The sequence below is a fragment of the Struthio camelus genome, chromosome 9 (assembly GCF_040807025.1).
Source record: "Struthio camelus isolate bStrCam1 chromosome 9, bStrCam1.hap1, whole genome shotgun sequence".
Lineage (NCBI taxonomy): Eukaryota > Metazoa > Chordata > Aves > Struthioniformes > Struthionidae > Struthio > Struthio camelus.
This window is the reverse complement of record NC_090950.1, coordinates 33,303,426-33,320,312: the sequence shown is the minus strand read 5'-3', so window position 1 is coordinate 33,320,312 and position 16,887 is coordinate 33,303,426. Positions and strand designations below refer to the sequence as shown.

General features: G+C 48.2%; 1 protein-coding gene across 13 annotated transcripts in view; it reads left to right on the top strand.

Annotated features, from left to right (window-relative positions):
• The window catches only part of MBNL1 (muscleblind like splicing regulator 1), a 116,544-nt gene that overhangs the window by 51,176 nt on the left and 48,481 nt on the right, over positions 1-16,887 (top strand). Inside the window, exon 1 of one of the 13 annotated variants that reach the window (XM_068954617.1) lies at positions 2,693-2,869. The exons of 11 other annotated variants lie outside the window; for them this stretch is intronic. In XM_068954617.1, coding sequence (XP_068810718.1) covers positions 2,840-2,869 — 30 coding nt within the window. In that variant the 5' untranslated portion in view covers positions 2,693-2,839. Of the gene's footprint in view, positions 1-2,692; positions 2,870-16,887 lie in introns of those variants that run through there. One more of the 13 variants, XM_068954619.1, reaches the window with a different exon arrangement.

The window sequence follows — 16,887 nt, the reverse complement described above, 5'->3', positions numbered from 1 at the left end:
CTCATCTGTGCCCTACAAAAGCTTTTGTTTCCCTTTGTTTCTGTCCTCCTCCTCCACCCACCTCCCTTCCTTTCCACTCATTTTCCTTGCAACGTGCGCTCTGCAGTGCTTTTTTCCTCATACTTTTTTGTCTTGCCTATCACAATCAATTATTTCCATTTTCTTTTTTATTCCATGCCCACTTTCATAATGTCATTGGGTCTTGATGGCTTCTCCACAGCTTGGACTAGTTGGGTCCTGGTTGCTTTCTCTGTTGCTCGTGCTGGCTGCGTCCACCTCGATCACAAGGTGTTGCCTTGGTGCCTCCCCGAGCTGCTTCCAGGGCTCTTACAAACTCTGCTTGTTGTGGACCCTTCTTACGTTTCAGTGCCTGCTCTCTGTCAAATTTCACATGTAATCTCTCCTTTACACCAAACCCTCTGTTCTTCAGACACCTCTTTTTCTTTCACGTGCGATAGCCCAGCAAGGGAAAAAGAGAGAAACTGCAACTGTGCTTTTATAGGGCAGCTGGGTCGCAGTCACGTTTTTGCTTTAGGTCATGGAGCGTAATAATGTTGGTCAGCTTTTGTGGTCTTCCGAGTTATCCTGTGTTTCCTCTCTGTGCCAGAATCGGGGAATGCTTTCCGCAGTTATGTGCTATTATTGTTACTGTTGTTGTTGTTATTGTTCTCTATGTTACAGTGAGACCTGGGGGCCCCCGTGTGAGCGAGTGCCCTGCGCACGCATGCGAAAAAAGGCCTTTCCCAAAGAGTTTATGATAGTGAAGTGATTTAACCTTACAGGTTTAGATACTTTTTTTTTTTTTGTTATTCACAGAGCATATATTTAAATATTTGTATCCCCCACTTGTGATAGCTGAGTAATTTTTATTTTTTCTATTTTTTTAATCTGAGAAACTTTCTTGACTCTTCTATGTCATATATAGTTAGCCCTTCTTCAGTTTTCTTCTGAAGTGCATTTATTGTTGCTTTACATAAAACTCATTCTGAAACATGATTTCTAGTATTTGTTCTAAATCTAGGAGAAAGATTTCACTGTTTTGTGGGATATAAAATTCAGATAGCATATTCACATGCATCTGCACATGCCAAAAAAAAAAAAAAAAGAGGCCAATGTTAACAACTCTACTTACGTTATAATTAATATGCAGTAGAGAGGAAAAAGAGAAGAGCAGTGTTTGTTCTGTCTTGCACATTTAAGGAAAAATGCAAGTCTAATTTTCTGCCTGCCTCATCTTTATCTTCTAAAGATTGTTCTTTGATTTTGAGTTCAAAAAAAAGACAGAATTAAGCTTTAAAAGAAAAATTTCAAAGAAATGGGGGAGTGTTAATTACCAGGCGACATAAGAAGAAGGGTTTGGAGACATGTTGCGTTTTTCCGTCGAGGGAAGAGCGATGACACACCAGTTTCAAGAACGCTGCTCTGGGTCTGTGGATGTTCTGGGCTTTTTTCCCACGAGCAGGCCTGGCCCCTAGGTGCACGCCACAGAGCTCGTTAATTTTGGAAGAACTGTGTGTGACTAAGTCTTGCAAGATTTCATTGCCATAGACAACTTGAAAAGTTTAGTAACTTCAGGAGACTGTACCTTCAGCCTGTTTAGCAGCTTTAGGCAACTTCGTGGCTGTCGAACTGTCGCCCGGGCAGGGTTGTGCGTTCGCCTGCCGGGCCCGGCTGCCTGCCCTGTGCCCGTTCAGTGCCCGGCTGGCACCAGTGCCTCTGGTTTTTCAGAGTCCTGTTGCCGCAGCTCCTCACGGGGCCGTCCGTATCGACCCATTAAAAATAGTCTGGTACTCCCATTCTTTGGTTCGCTTGCAGGTGCAGACCCGCTGGAGTCATCCTGTGGCAATCCGGGGGAGTGGTTCAGTCTAAATTAAATATCTGTCTTGTCACGGTAGGTGTGAAGTGCTGGCCCCGGCAGCTACCTTGCTGTTTCTTTGTACAATGGGCTGACCAACGCTGCCCGTCCGCGTTGTCCCCGCGCGCGGCCGAACGAGCAGCCCCTTCCGGAAGTCGGTGGGAGCGCGGAGGGATGCCCGGGGCGGCGGTGCCCCCGGCACTCTGCCGCCCGCCCCGCGCCCCGCCGGTGCCGCGATGCCCTCGCGGGCCTCGCCAGAGCACCCCAGGTCTGGCTTGGAGTGATTGATGGGTCCCAGCGCCTGGGCGCTTCTGCGTTCGGCCTCAGCGAAGCGATGGTGGTGGAAGGGGAGCTGGGCTTTCTATTGGAAATCACTGCTTTGCCGAAAGCAGAAGGAATTGGCTTCCCAGAGTTCCCTGTTTTGTAAAACAACTGGAATTCTTTTCCTGAAAAGTGTTTAAATTTCCTTTTTTTTTTTTTTTTTTTTTAAACAATTCTTCAGTGTATGTGTGGTTGGTTTGTTTGTTTGTTTTTCCCCCAGTTTCTGAAGTTCTTGTTGGGCAGTGTTTGTTGGGGAGTACCTTGCTGGGGAGTGTTTTCGCCTGGAGTGAGAGCAGGGGTTTGTGCTTTACGGCCCCTGCCGCGGCTTGTGGGAGGTCTGCGGCGGTGGTGGCAGCGGTGACGTCTTCCGGCCTGGCACGGCTCCTTAACTTCTGACATACAGCAATTTTTGCTTCCTTTTGCAGGTCCTGTGAAGTTTTTCCTTTTCATATGTCTTTATTTTAAACAGCTACGTAAGTTCAGTGTCCATTACGGCACTTGTCTCGTACAGGTTAGCTGGCCTCCGCCGGTGCCCGCCGGAGACCCTGGGGTGGGCTGGGCCGCTGGGAGCCGGCGACAGAGACGCCGCCGTGTCCCCCCGCGGGAGTGTGCGGGTCGGCCCTCGCGCATCTGTGTTGAGCTGCCGCCTCGGTTCAGCGGGACATGGCTGAGAGCGTTCCCTGGAGAGGAGAGGTGAGAGCGGGATGCTGGCGCTGGTGCTATGCGATAAGGCAGCAAAGAGTAGTGACAAATTGCGCTTTGAGTCGGGTTCGTGCTTTCTCCTTGCCTCTTCGGTTAATAGTGTCCTAAAGGTGACCGTCAAACAGTTAACCAGGCGCCCCATTGAAACATGCGCCGCTGTTGAGAACTGGGAGCATCTCTCCGGCGTCCCTGGTTGATCCGCTCAGCTTGTCCGTTTGTGGGATCTCAGTGCAGTTACTTGAAGTGATTTTATAGTGTTCGATTTTTTGGCCCTTTGCATTAGACACGAGGGCTCAGCTTTGGCTCTGCTTGAGCCTCGGCATCAAGCACTGCACTCGTCAAGCGCTGCGGCACGGCGGCCCTGCTGGAAGCCGTGCCAGGCTTGCTTCGAGGGGCTTTCCGTGGCGCGGTGCGGCGGCACGGGACCGGGCTGCCTGGGAAACTCAGCACAAGCGCGTCGGGGTAAATCTGAACCGTACCCTATGCATAGACCTTTCTTGTGTGGCGCTCTGGGTTATTTCAGCCTCTCCACTTTTTACTGAGTAGACTAAATGGCCTTAATTTAATTACTGTATAAGCAAACTCTGCAAAAAGGGCTACAAGTGTTAATTTTTTCAAGTTGCCAAACAGAGAATTCATGTGTTAGGCTGCAGCAGTGTTGAGCAGCACGTTCTCCTTTAAATGTTTAGTTGTCACACATCTGTTGGGGTGAGTGGTGTCCATATAGTTATCCTGGTAGACTTAAAAATACTATTTTTTGCTTTAATGCCTGAGAGAGCATCTTTGTTGCAGTCTCCTGACATTTCTCCCCCTTTTCCTTCATAGCTACTGGTTTCAGTTTATTTTGGCAGTACTGTATATGTGCAGTAATTAAGTAGGAAGGTTTGGATGTTATGGAAGCAATACGTTTTCATCGAAGAGAGTTTACTTTACTGTAAAATGTCTTACGCATGCGGGGGTTAGGAGCCTGAGCACTGTTTGCATGCCTGAAAATCAGGTCACTGCTTCTTACTTCGTTTCAGCGATTTACAAGATACAGCTATACCCTGCCGTTGGTGGGTTTTTCATAAAAAGGAAAATGTGTTGGATTTATTTTGTCTGGTTTGACTAAAATGCTAGCCAGCTCTTGCACAGCTGCAAGGAGAAGCAGAACTTGCTGCTCAGTGGAGATTTCGGTAGGGGATTACTGAAAGAGATTTAAGATCTTTTTTCACACTTGTAATTCAGAATTATTACTCTCTGTAAACCTCTTGGAACAAGTTCTTAATGGTGAGGCTGATTATGCAAGTCTTGGATTGCGTACAGTGCCTGCTAAATTTAGTTGGATTTCTGCAAATCAGGGACCTTATCCATTGTCTGACTACTTTAAATATTTTGGAATAGAATTAAACTACCTTGTTCTGCATAGGCAATGATTTTTTTTTTTTTTCTTTTCAGGCATTTTATGAGGATTTTAGTAAGGGGGTGATTCTGTAGCCAAACCAGTGTGAGTGAAGGTAACTACTCACTTTTCCAGGCAAAATAACAGTTGCTTCCCCTAATGCCACTGCCATGCTCTCAGGTGTCTGTATAAAGGCTCGTTAGAAGCTCTTCGTTGTGTTTGCTTGGTGAAGAGTCACTCTTGCTGTGTTTCATGCTCCAGTGAAAGTAGCATCTCGGAGCAGAGATCAGCGGGCTGTGTTCAAAAGTAATTTCTCTGAGCTTTGGTATAGATTCACAGAGTGGTTCAAATTTGATTTGATTGACTTTGGGTTTCAGGAAATGTTTCATTTATCTGAACAGAAATTTCATGTTTGTAACAAATCTCTCAGAATGACAGATTTCACATCCTGCCTTTTCCGCTTTCCCAGAGATCTGTCCTCTCACCAGAGGTCATGGTAAAGGGGAGTTGGAGCACTGGGAGCTGCCTAGAAAGACCTTGCCCAGTGGATGCCTCAAGTGATATCTGTCAGTTCTGCCTTTTTCATGAGTGATAAATTTACATAAATTGCATTTTTTTTCTTAATAGAGAATTTCATAAAATTGAGAAGTGTTAGTGATCAAACAATTTGGCTTTCATAGAAATTAGTGGTAGCAATCAGGCTTGGGGAACGTTTTTGTGCCCGCACAAGTGTGTGCTTCAGTACACGTGGGATGTGATGGGAGAGGGCACACCAGATGAGAGCAGGGAACTGGCATTAAACACTGTTGAGCTTGGCATGGTGATGCAGACGCTTGTCAGAAATGGTCATGTAGATGTGGGGAGGACAGTCCTGTCCCTGAACTCTTGCAGTTTGGCATGCAGACTGGTCAGCTGATGGCAACAAGCTTCAATTGCGGTCAAGTCACAGCTCGTTTTCTGCATTGGCTCACTGTGCTGTAGGGGTGTTGCCGGTGTGATGGCCTTGAAGGCCCTGGTGACTTCACGCAGGGCCTCGCTGCTGGTGCCTGGACCTCAGCTGGCCAAAAGCCTGGCAGTCGCAGAGCGCTGTGACAGAGTTTGAGGAGCACTTTGTGAAGCGCTGGTCATCGCTCTTTTCTGCTGACTGGTTACCTTCTTGCATTGCTTTAGTGCCAGAAGATTTGGGCCAACTTCCAGCGGGCTGGGACTCTGGCATACCACCACAGCATAGTCTTGCAGCAAATGCTGTCTCACTTGGGCTGGTGCTGCCTCAGCCTAGTGGTGGGCTCAGGCCATGCAAGAGGTCCTTCATGCAAGGGTCGGAGGCTGCATCGGAGGGCAACGAAAGCAGTCCTGTAGCTGTCCAAACTTCCCTTCTTGGCATGAGAGCATCCATGTCTGCCTCGCAGAAGGTCCTCACTCCTCAGCCACCTACAGAGAGGTTGAAACACTGTCAGTGTGGAGGGTAATAGGATGCAACTACAGAGAGGGGAAATGAGTCATGCAAATGGTTAATGATATAGGGCTGTCGTTAGCACTGTGCTTACGCCTTCTGAGACATTACAGAAGTTCTAGTTCAAGTCTTGTCCTCACTGGGGACAGCAGCAAATCTCCCACTGACCCTAGTGAGACGAGGGTACGCCAGACAAGTGTTGTAGCACAGAGCACGGGGATAAAACAGTAAGCTTTTGTGCACTGCTTTAAAAGCTAACCTAAAGACTACCCAGATCAAAGTTCTGGTATTAGGATGGTAAAACCTCGGGCTGGCTCTACTGTTATGCAGCAGATAAAAGTGATCATTTAGCTGATCCCTGTTGGTACGTGCTAAATCGCCCCTTTATTCTCTGCGAGTGTTTGCCGACTCACAAGAGGGGCAGTTGATCCTCCCAGCCGAGATGTGCCATCTGCCTTTTCAGGGTGAACATGACCAGGTGGATGAGAGAGATTTAAGACTTCTAAGGATAAGTTTTCATTATTTGACTGGAACATAACAGGCGCAAAGCCTCGTGCCCGTTTACATTTGAATTTGCTAGGAGAAGAGGCTAAGAAACACGGTGGGCTGGCACAGCGTGGCCGCCGGAGCGGGAGGGGCGGCGTGGCGTGCTCCCTCCGGGGAATCGCGGATGCTCCCGCGCGGGGCGGCTCCTGGCCTGGGGCAGCCGCAGCGGGAAGCTGTTCGGGCGCGTGCGTGGGGCTAGTGTAAGAGAGAGCCCTGACAACGGGCAGTGTGTCCCGGTGGGTGTAAGTACTGGTGGGAGCTTGTACCATTAGAAGAAGAAATTAATAACTTTCCATTTTTCAATCAAATTGTCTCATTTAATTTCACATGAATAAACTAACATTTTAACAATTATTTTCCCACTAATGTGGTTATATGGTTTGAAATGAAATGTATGAATAGTTTCAGTTGATGCAAATCTTGATTCTTCAGTTAATGAACTATTTACATGACAAATTTAGTCCAATTGTATTTAGAATAATCTATCAAGATGCTGTATTGTTAGGATCAAGGAAAAACACAGCAGAAGGGATAGCAAGGTTTAAAAGCTCAATCTGCAAGGCAAGAAAATGGGGAAATTATAGTTTTTATGTAGCCCGTCAATATATTGAGCTGGCTTTTTCAGATGCTGACTGTAGAAGTGATTTCAAGTGCTAGTGTTATGCATGATGTATGGCTGCAGTTTTCACCAATGCTTTTAAATCAACCTCTCTTCAATAAAAATCCAAACAAAAATAACGTTGGTAATTGACCTTCAGATTTATAAAGAAGGGCTTCTGCTGTACTCTTTGAAAGTGGAGAACAATTTATTGATATGATGTTAACTTTTTGTTATTCAGCAATGACCTTTACTATAAATGACAAAATATACCATGCCGTCTTGGCAAGCCACTTTGCACAGACATCTTGCCAGGTAAAGCATAAAATTGCAGTCTGTGTCCTCATTTCACTGGGGGCTTGATTCCCTCAACAGTCAAATTATTAATGAGGATGGGAGCAGGCTGGAGCCTTCCCACATACGCATACCTGTATCATACAATAGGCCAAATTGCTTCAAGCCTACACCTGCAAGGGACCCAGCGCATGCAGATTTCAGGAGAATTAAACTGTCACTGCAAAAATACGCTAGCAAAAGTAGCGCTTATTGTAACTAGTAATACTGCATAAATGTTTATAGAGATGAGTTTTCTTAATGGTAAGTGGATACCGAACGAGCTTTCAAAATACCTCTGGTTGTTGTAGGATGTTGCAGAAGAGAGTTAACAATGTATGTTTTCAGACATCCAAACGATAATGATGAAATTAATACATGAGAGTAAGGATGGTGAAATCCTTGGTTTTGCTACCGTTGGTAGATATTTCCTGTTACCTGATGGAGCAAGAACCTTCCCTCATGGCTCCCTTTTTAATGCCTTTATGGAGGTGCTGCAGGCAGGTCTCCATCCCTGGAGATATTCCCAGCCTGGCTGGACATGGTCCGGGGCAGCCGGCTCGAGGCGGCCCTGCCGGAGCAGGGCCTGGACGGGACGGTCTCCAGAGGTGTCTGCCAACCACCCGTGCTGTGAGCCTGTGCAACTGCCAGCATTCATGGTTTTTTTTCCATGTGTGCCTACACACTGTGTCTTGTTTGCATGCTGTAACAGCATAGTTATCACTTACTGGTTTTTATCTTTCTTTTTTAAATTACCCCAGAGGTATACAGTGCTCTGCTGCTTCTGTGTCTTGAATTACCTGTTCAGCTCTTTCAGTGCTTTAAATTTTAGCATGTAGTAGTTTGACTTAAAACAGTTGCCTTTTTAGTTCCCCCCCTCCCCGCCCCCATTGTGGAAAGCAGCAGAAAAGATAAGAAGTTGCAGAGAAGACAAATGCAGTTGTCAGGCGGGATTGCAACACGATGGGATGCTGAGGCGGGGAGAGGTGCGAAAGGCTGCTGCGAGCTCATGGGAGCTGCAGGGGAGATGCCTGAAGGGAAGCGAGCCTGTTCTGGGGGAAGGGGGCAGAGAAAAGACCCGTAACACCACTGTCAGCGTAGCAAAAAGGACAGCCTGGAAGCGAGTCTCTGGAAGGCATCTTTTGTTATAAGTTTATTCTCCTCCTCTGCTGGAAACGACTAGCGCGATCCTGCAGAGGGGTCTTCAGGAGGCCGAGTGGGAGTCAGGAGCTGCAAAGCGGCTGTGCCGGGTCTCCTGCCTCGGCAGCGTGCGGGAGAAGGGACGGCTCTGCCGCCATCAGGGCAGGCCACCGATGTGCGAGCACGTGCGTTAATTAGGTTTAACTTCTTAGCGAGTAAAATAGTATAGAGAGGAAAACAGTAATCTCCATCGATACCTAAATACCAACCTTTGGAAAAGAGGTACAGACTCAGTATATTAGTTGGATAGCCATAAGTAGCTGTTGAAGTATGTGTATGCACTACGGCTCATAGTGTGTCCTGCTTGAAAGGATAAGTACAAGAGGAGTATTCCCCTTTTCCCCATACGGAGCGGTGTTGGTAACTTAGCTTTTTCACAGCTGCCTCTGGCATCTAACAGTTGGCAGCCGGACCTTCCCGCAGTGGTTTTTGTACGGGTCCCGGATGGGACCTGCAGACACCATACACTGGCCCAAGGTGAATCTCTTCTATAATCAGAAACCAGTCTAAGCATTTACAAGCACCAGGATATTGAAATATGGCCAATATATAGAATTATCTAAAGGGTAGACCTTCAAATTACTGTCCTTATTTAAAAAAAAAAAAAGAAAGAAAGAAAAAAGTGGCTTCCAGCAGTTGTGGAAACGCAGGCAAGCCTAGCTGCGAGCGTGGTTATAATGTCATGGCAAACTGTTGGAGTAGCATGCAGATAATGAGATGCAGAGCTTAAATAGGGAAATTAATTGTCTGTATAATTAAAAAATCAAACTTAAAATTATTTTATATATTATTAAAGGATATTTTTGTTTCTGTCGTGAATATATTGCAGACTGGTTAACAAATCACTTCCATTTAGAAGGAAGCATGGCAGTTTGCAGCTGCGGTTACGTTAACGTTATTGCTGTCCCTGAGGCTGTCACTGTCGGTGCAACGGCACGTCACGAACGCTGGAGAGGGGAGAAGCACGCTCCCCCTCGTCCAGGTCAGCGGAGCCACCCGCGGCGAGGGCCGTGGCTCTCGCACAGAGGAGCGCTTTACCCTCCGGGTACGTCTGTAGATGTCGGGCCGCGACGAGGCGGTGCCGCCTCAGTTGAATTATTAAAACCAAGTGTCTGGTTTGGAGGCGGGTCGCGGAGGTTTCCCTCGTTCTTGCAGCGGTTCTGGCCTGACGCTGGTCTCATGCGACCAAAATACAGCGGCGACCCAAGGGGCCGCTGGGCTGGCTGGCAGCAGCAGGAGGGTGGGATCTGCTGTCCTCGCGCCGGTGACCGGGGCCGGGGTTGTCGGTCGGAGTTAATTTTCCAAAGCACAGGACGTTGGCCGCTGCAGCCTTTATTGCAGGCCTTTGGGGAAAGGATGCCCTAGTTCCTTAGGGTCCGCTGTTGGGACACTCGCAGGGTCTGCCTGCAGTGCCTCTGCTCTTCCAGGGACAGGTCAGGACCTCAAGACAAAATTCAGCTATAACAGAGAGCCGGGCGGGGGGCCTGGCGCGTCCGTGCCCCGTGCTCGCAAGCAAAGTGTGTGGAGCAGCTCTGCGGCCCCGGGTGCGGAGGGGCGCCCCGAGGGTCGGTGCCCGTTCGGTTTTTTTTTTTGCGTTGCTCCGGGTTAATTTTATTACGAAGATGCTGGGAGAACGGTCTGTGTAGCACCTGTGCGGTTAGGCAAGAGGGGAAGAGCTTTATACGTAGAGCATCGGCTCTGGTGCCGCTGCTCGTGCCGAGCGACCGGCGGAGCAGGAGGTCCTGCCTGCAGCGAGGTACGGCAGATCTGGGCCTCAAGTTATCACCTTTTTACACATGTAAGCAACAGCGTGATTGTATTTTTTCTCTCTTAAAATCATAAAAGCAAGATTTCATTTTTAAATTACAGCAATTCAGTTTTAAATAGAGCTGCTGTAATGGAGAGTTCTCGGGTGCGCGTACACTTGGGTGCGGACGCTAATTACGCAGGTTGGGTTTCCGTGGCAACCAGCGCGCTTGCTTCTCCAGGTGGAAGAGGCTTTGACGATGCCACTCTGTGCATGGCAAAAGCAAATACAAGATATATATATTTTTTCTATTTAACATGTACATATATTTACCTTAAACATTATTTTTGACTTCTAATAAGAAAAATAAAGTCCAAGGAACCTTTAATAACGTGCACTCAAGCACTCAAAGCAGCATACGGTGAGCCTCCGTCATGGGCAGCGCTAGTTTGCGTTTGAAACGCGCCGCGGCGGAGCGGTAGCTGTTACGGTGAGAAGAGCCCTATGCGTACCCAAGGCAGCAAGCTGTAATACATATGTGCTTATTATCTGCTCAGTATTTTAGACCGTCGTCTCCCAAAGCAGAAGATAATTTTTAAATACACTGGCTGTTGTAAGAGTACACGGCGAGAGGCCCGGTGTCATCCGTGTGGCGGTACGGCCGTGTAAGAGTGGTCCCGCACCGCCGGCGCGCTGTTGGCGGCTCTCCCCTTTGCGTTGCTGCGTAAGGCATCTCCCGCCGCTTGGGCGCAGCGCTGGGCAGCTGGCTGTTTGCTGTCCTGCGCCACCAAAACAACTTAGAAGCCTTAAAATATTGTTAAATATTAATTACACGCAGCGCATCCATTAAACAGTTGCAGTTGAACCTGAGAAATCTTCAGCCTACTCCTAGTTTTAATCATTTACTTGGAACTACTGAAATCTTAAGGACAGGGGCTAGGTAGCTGAATGGCTTTTTTTTCAGAGGGAGTCATTTTCAGGGAGACGATGCGCGGCAGAGGGGGATGCTGATAAAAGCGATCGCCAGCCTGCTGCCGCCACGGCTCTCGCAGAGCCGCTTTGTCCCCAGCCTCTTGCTGGCTGGCGCGATGGGAAGCTCTAGCAATAAGTAGATTAAATCTTGCACGTGTTTTACTTGATCTTGAAATAGTCATTCTTTTTACTCTTAAAAAGGTTAGTTATTATATGCTTGAGTAAGGATCATACGGATTACTAGAGATTGCTATAAAAGGATTTTTGTGGATTTAGGAGTTTAGAGAGAGCAGTTGCTGAAGCCCTTACTAGTAGAAACGTTTTGTAGTTTCTCATGCCGTCATTATCCACACGCAACTCCTGCGGAGAAAACCAACCCTTAACAGGGGCGGGTAGGCCTGGAAAACCGAAGCGGCCTCTTGTCCTCGTGGATGGCTGGGGGGCCGTTGCTGTGAAGGAAACCCAGTGCTGTTCAGCCGCGGTTTTCGGTAGAGCGTGTGTGGTTTGGGAACGGCAGGGGTGTGAGTAAGGGCGAAGATACCTAGCGATCAAAACTGTGGCTCTGTATAAGAGATATGTACATACGTGTGTGGCGTTGCATAAATATCTGTAATAATATACACATTGATCCAAAAAGTAAAGCATTAAAAAATTATTTCCATTTTGATAACTTACGTGACGCGTTTACCAAAGGCGATTGTGAAGCGGAGCCTCGGCTGTTTGGTAAATCCCCAGCTGCCCCTCCGGGGCCCTGAAGGAGCAGACGGAGTTGAACTGGTCAGAAACGTCCGCACCGCTGTTGCAGGTGCTTTAGAGAACAGGGTGCAAAGCAAAAGCCACCAGTGGTGGATTTCCTCACGTCCCTGGTCGTCTTCGCCGCTGTCAGGCCTCTTCTCAGAGCTCGCGAAACGCTGGAGAAGTCTTTATTTTCGCTTGGTTTTCAGTATCTGCTCCTGAACAGGTACTGAAGTTCCCGTGATGACAGGGCAAGTTTTTGTCCAGAGATGGACCAGAGAGATTTGTCTTGGTATTTCCAGAGAGAAATAAGAATTAGATCTGGTGTACTTTCTGCTAACTTGTTTCGCGTAAATGCACATGAAAGAAAATAATGGTTAGCCCAAAGCAGGGAGCACGGGTGTGACCCAGTTTCCCCCAGGGGCCGTAGCAGATCTCCAGCTGATCTCGGAAACAGCTGCACTGGTTTCTCTCTTACGCTATTTTCTATCCTTTCACTTTCGTACTGGGAGTTTGCTTAGTCTGTGGGTTTTTTTTTTTTTTTTTGAAGCCCATTAAATTTTCTAATAATATGACTGATTTTTCTGCGTTTCTTCCCGTACAAATACCATTAGCAGTATAAACGAAAGTGATAAATAAGAAGGATTTGAGATTTTTATCTGCAAGATGCACACAGAAAGATGTCACTGAGTGGTCACTTCAGTGTGTTTTATGGCTTCCCTGCATATGAAAGGATGCACAAAGTTAATTAAAAAGTATAAAACTTGTAGCTGAATCGATTTAATTATTATAACCAAGATGACATCATGCCAAAAAGTGAGAGGCACTGTTTTAGGATGATGCTGGCCCGTGCCAGCCCCGGCCACGGCATGGGGGCCACCAGCAGCGTGGGCACCAGCCTTTGGACCGCGGGCTGGGCAGGAGCAATGGCCAATGGCCGCTCGGAAAGGAGAAGAGCAGGGGAACGGAGGACAGCCGATGTTTAGAGGGAAGAGGAGTGAGAAGGACAGCGTGCGAAAAGGGCTGTTTGTGCAGAAGCGGCGCTGGCCTGGGCCTGACGGCTGTGGCTATCGCTGGGTCCTTGCTGGGCCCTTTTCAGCGCAGGGCCGTGGTTTGCAGGTGGTTTCATGGCGCAGTCGTGCTGGGCGCGTGCTGGAGGACCTCGAATCTCGGGAGCCCCTGCGGTGCTGTGGCACCTGGTGCCCAAAACCTTGGGGCGGCTGGTGTTGAGATGGGGAGTCACTTAAATCCTTTTTGACAGTCAACACCCCGTCGAAAGGAGAGCGAGAAAGAGGAGAAACGCTCGTGCGCGCGCTCAGGCTTAACGCAGTCGTGCCCAGCGGGCGCTTCGGCTGCTGCTTTCAGCCATTGGAGCTTTTCCGTTGCAAGGGATTGTGTAGCCTCGTGCGAGCCCCCAGGACAGGCTGGGAGCGGTATCCCAAATGTTTCCCAAATGGTGTCCGTTTTCATTGGCCGGAGCGGACCAAGAGTGAGAAAGAAGCTGATAAAACCTGAAGTGCTGCATCGCTTCTGCAGGCTGATACGCGGCAGTGGAGAGGAGCTGGACTTCACTGAGGTAGGGGTCTGAGGGGGAAAGATGGGGCACCGAACGAGAGACATGTACGCCGACCACACTACTGCTTTTACCTTTTACGTACTGTGAGAAAAACTCAGAGTAACAACAAGGCCCGAGACTGGAGTAAATGAGAATTTCCCCCGTACGTTGGAGGAGAGAATTCAGCCTGCTGGTGGGTTGGCTGTGAAGGACGATGTTCGTGTTAGGTGATGTTTTATTCTTGCTGCAGTCCTGTAAAACCATAGCAGCAAAAGAGTACTGTTACTTTCACTGAGTGCTACACGAATGAAAACAAAAGACAAAAAGCATGCGTCAACATTCAGTGACGTTCGGGTATCTTAAATCCTTTAACGCTTGGCATAGTTTGTTGTAAATTCTGGTTCCTTTTGAGCTCAGCCCAGAAAGCGAAGACTGAGTTTACAAACGTGGACAGCATTTTCATGAAGTGCGTCGGACAAAGACAGATGGGTTTTTGGTTTGCTCCTGTTAATGTTCTGTACGGGATCCAAAATGTTTCTTTGGGCCCAATTTGGAAATACTTGTTTTACACCGATTCTGGTAGCGTAGATTTGGCGAAGAATTCCCAAAGTGACCCATTATAACAGAAAAAGGCCTCTGTTTTCCTTTCGGCAATAAAAGCCATAAAATCTGAGAAAGTAATACATGATCCAGAAATAAATCAGTGAAAGATATGTGGAAATAATTCTACTTAGTCACTGCTGACTTGATTTGGCTGAACAAATCAAAACAGTTTGTTGTGGTGTTTATTAGTTGTAACACCGCGTGCATATTACTGTTGCGTTTTATCAAAGATGGAACAAAATTGTCCCCCGAACCAGCAGCTGTAGTGAAGTGTAAAGCTGTGGGGAAGGCCGCTCTCGAGCAGCGCTTCGTGCGCTGCGGACAAGCGTCGGACGGGACGGCCAGCGTCGGGGCAGGTGCCGTCCCCGAGCCAGCCGGGCCCGATGGGGCCGGGGAGCGTCGGGCTGACATCCGTGGTGGCGTGCCACCGGCACGCTGTCGCTGATGGCTTCCTGCTCGCTCGCTCCCCAGGAGGGCAGTTTTGCCGCGAGCCACGTGGCGCTGTGCGTACAGGAGCCGGGGCCCTGGGGCCGCTCGGGGCTGGCGGGCTGCGCGCAGGGTCCTCCCGCTCCCTGCAGGCTGCACGTGTAAAACCCACGTTAAACGGGTGAGCGTAAAGATCACCAAAAGCAGAATTACATGGAGTTTTTAAGTTTTTGTTGTTGCTATTGTAAACGTGCCATTTTGGGACATTAGACTGGAGGTGAGTCGGAGTACACGCCAGCGACCCTGCGCTGCCGTCACCTTGCTGCGTACCTGCCGTTGCTGCACCGCTGTCGCGGCGGGCTCTGCAACTCCATTTCGCTTGTAAAACTCTCGGGCTCATCATTATAAATCAACTGCCCCAAGCTCGGTATTTAAGGGCAGAATAAATGCATATTTCAGCTACATAATAAAACCCAGAGCTTTCTTTTCATGCTAAGAATACTTTCTGCTTTTCTTTGCTAATATATGGCAGCTGTTGCAGTCCTAGAGGAACCCTGAAGGGGAGACAAAAGCAAACTGATGCGAGGGCTCTGGAAAGTGAGCCTGATGAGCTGGCTCCCGTTTTATCCTTCTATTTCATTGTTTCTATTCATTTAAAAAATGTATTTTCTGTGAGAATTTAGCGAACGCCAGTGCTGGCCAAAATAAGGAGAAGTTATGCTCCTCTAAGCTCAGTAAAATGGAGCAAAGTTATTGTCCGTATGTGATTCTGAAGCGGGGAGAAAGTCCCATACCCAGTATTCTCGGCTTGCCGTGCCCCAGCCGCGCTCCGTTAGCAGGAGGATGGACGCACCTTTAGCGTTTATATCGCAGTCGCAGCAGGGCTTCGTTTGGTTTCCTGTAAGCTGCTAGGAAGCAGCCTGGGTTTTCTGAGGCGAGAGGAGGCTGGCGGTGAATGTCGAGGCCGCGTGCCTTGGGGCACGTCGTCCCCACCACGTCCCGCTGGTGTGCCATGTCGCCCTGGTGCCGCTGGAGCAGCGGGCGCCAGCCCCAGGAAGACCTCGGTGCGGGGTATTTTAATTTCAGAGAGCTTTTAAATGCTGGACTGTATCTTAGGATCTAGGCCACATCATACCCTGCTGAAGCTACGGAGCGATCTGACACTGGCGGGTGGGCAACCTGCCTGGATTCACCAGAGAGTCTCACCCAGGGCAGCAGGTTTGGTGTAACCCACGGGATCTCAGCAAGCTTTGTCCAAAGAGTCTCAATCTGATTAGAATAAGAAGGGAGGAAGAGAAATCCAGCACAGAAATAATAAAAACCCTTTAATCCCATTGCTCAGATCCCGTTGGTCACCTACTGCAACGTGTTGCAGTCTTTTGTCCATGGGACTGTTGTTCAGGAAAGCAGCAGATTGGTCTCCATTCCCGTTTATTTCTTAATCCACCAGAAAGTTCACAGTGCACCCAGTTAGTGCTAGCTGTGACATTTTGGGCTTATGGTTTTGTCTGGTGCTCCATGGCCGTTCTACAGCCATTGCAGGACAAGGATTTTAAGTCTCTGTTACTCATGTTTCTCTGTCAAAAATCCCAAGCAGAGCACCAGGCTTAAGTATTTTTAGAAGAAATGCCCAGCTCAGTCCAGATCCCTTCCCACCCCTAAGCAGAAGGAAAAATCCAAAGGATTTTGCAGCTTTCCAGCAGTTAAGAGCGAGTGAGTGAACCAAGCCACTGATCCCTGACAGGGATAAGATCTTTTCAAAATGGGAGGAGAGATGCGGTACAGGAAGTTAATTGCTAGTGCATATTTTTCTGTTACTGCCCAAATTTCAATACCCTTCAATAGTAATGTCTCCCTAACTCCCACCTGTGTCTGTAAAGCGTACTGCAATCCTTCGTATGGAGGAGGCAATGTATGGTTTTATAAAGCTTCGTTATTTTGAAGAGGTGATGTAGGCAGAGGTTAAGGAAGTAGTTATCCTGTAGTTTATTCTTATTGGTAAATGGTTAAGTGTAATCTAATTGGGCACATAATTGTAGGTGCAAAAGCAAATTAAGGCTTGCGGGAATATTAATGAACCAAAAATGTTACTGTTAATTAGGAAGGTGAATGAGCATGTGAATGTCATCTTCCAGAGCTGCTTAGTTGGTTTTCTTCTGTTTCTGATTAACATAAATAATATAAAATTCATTATTTACTAATGTCAGTTATTTTGGTTGATGAGTCGTTAGGATAAATTAGCAGCAGGTAGGACATCCTCTCTGCACCCTTAATTAACAGAAAGGATTTTCTGCGATGCAGTGTGGAGGCTGCAGCTGGGCTGCTGGGAGCCGATAGGAAGTCCCGGGCTGCGTTGGGGCAGCAGAGCGGGCGGAAAGGCCCCGTAGGCGCGTACGATAGGGGAACAGCGTCTCGCCGTAGCGTTGGCTTATGGCATTGCCAGAGACTCAGCAGGCCGTG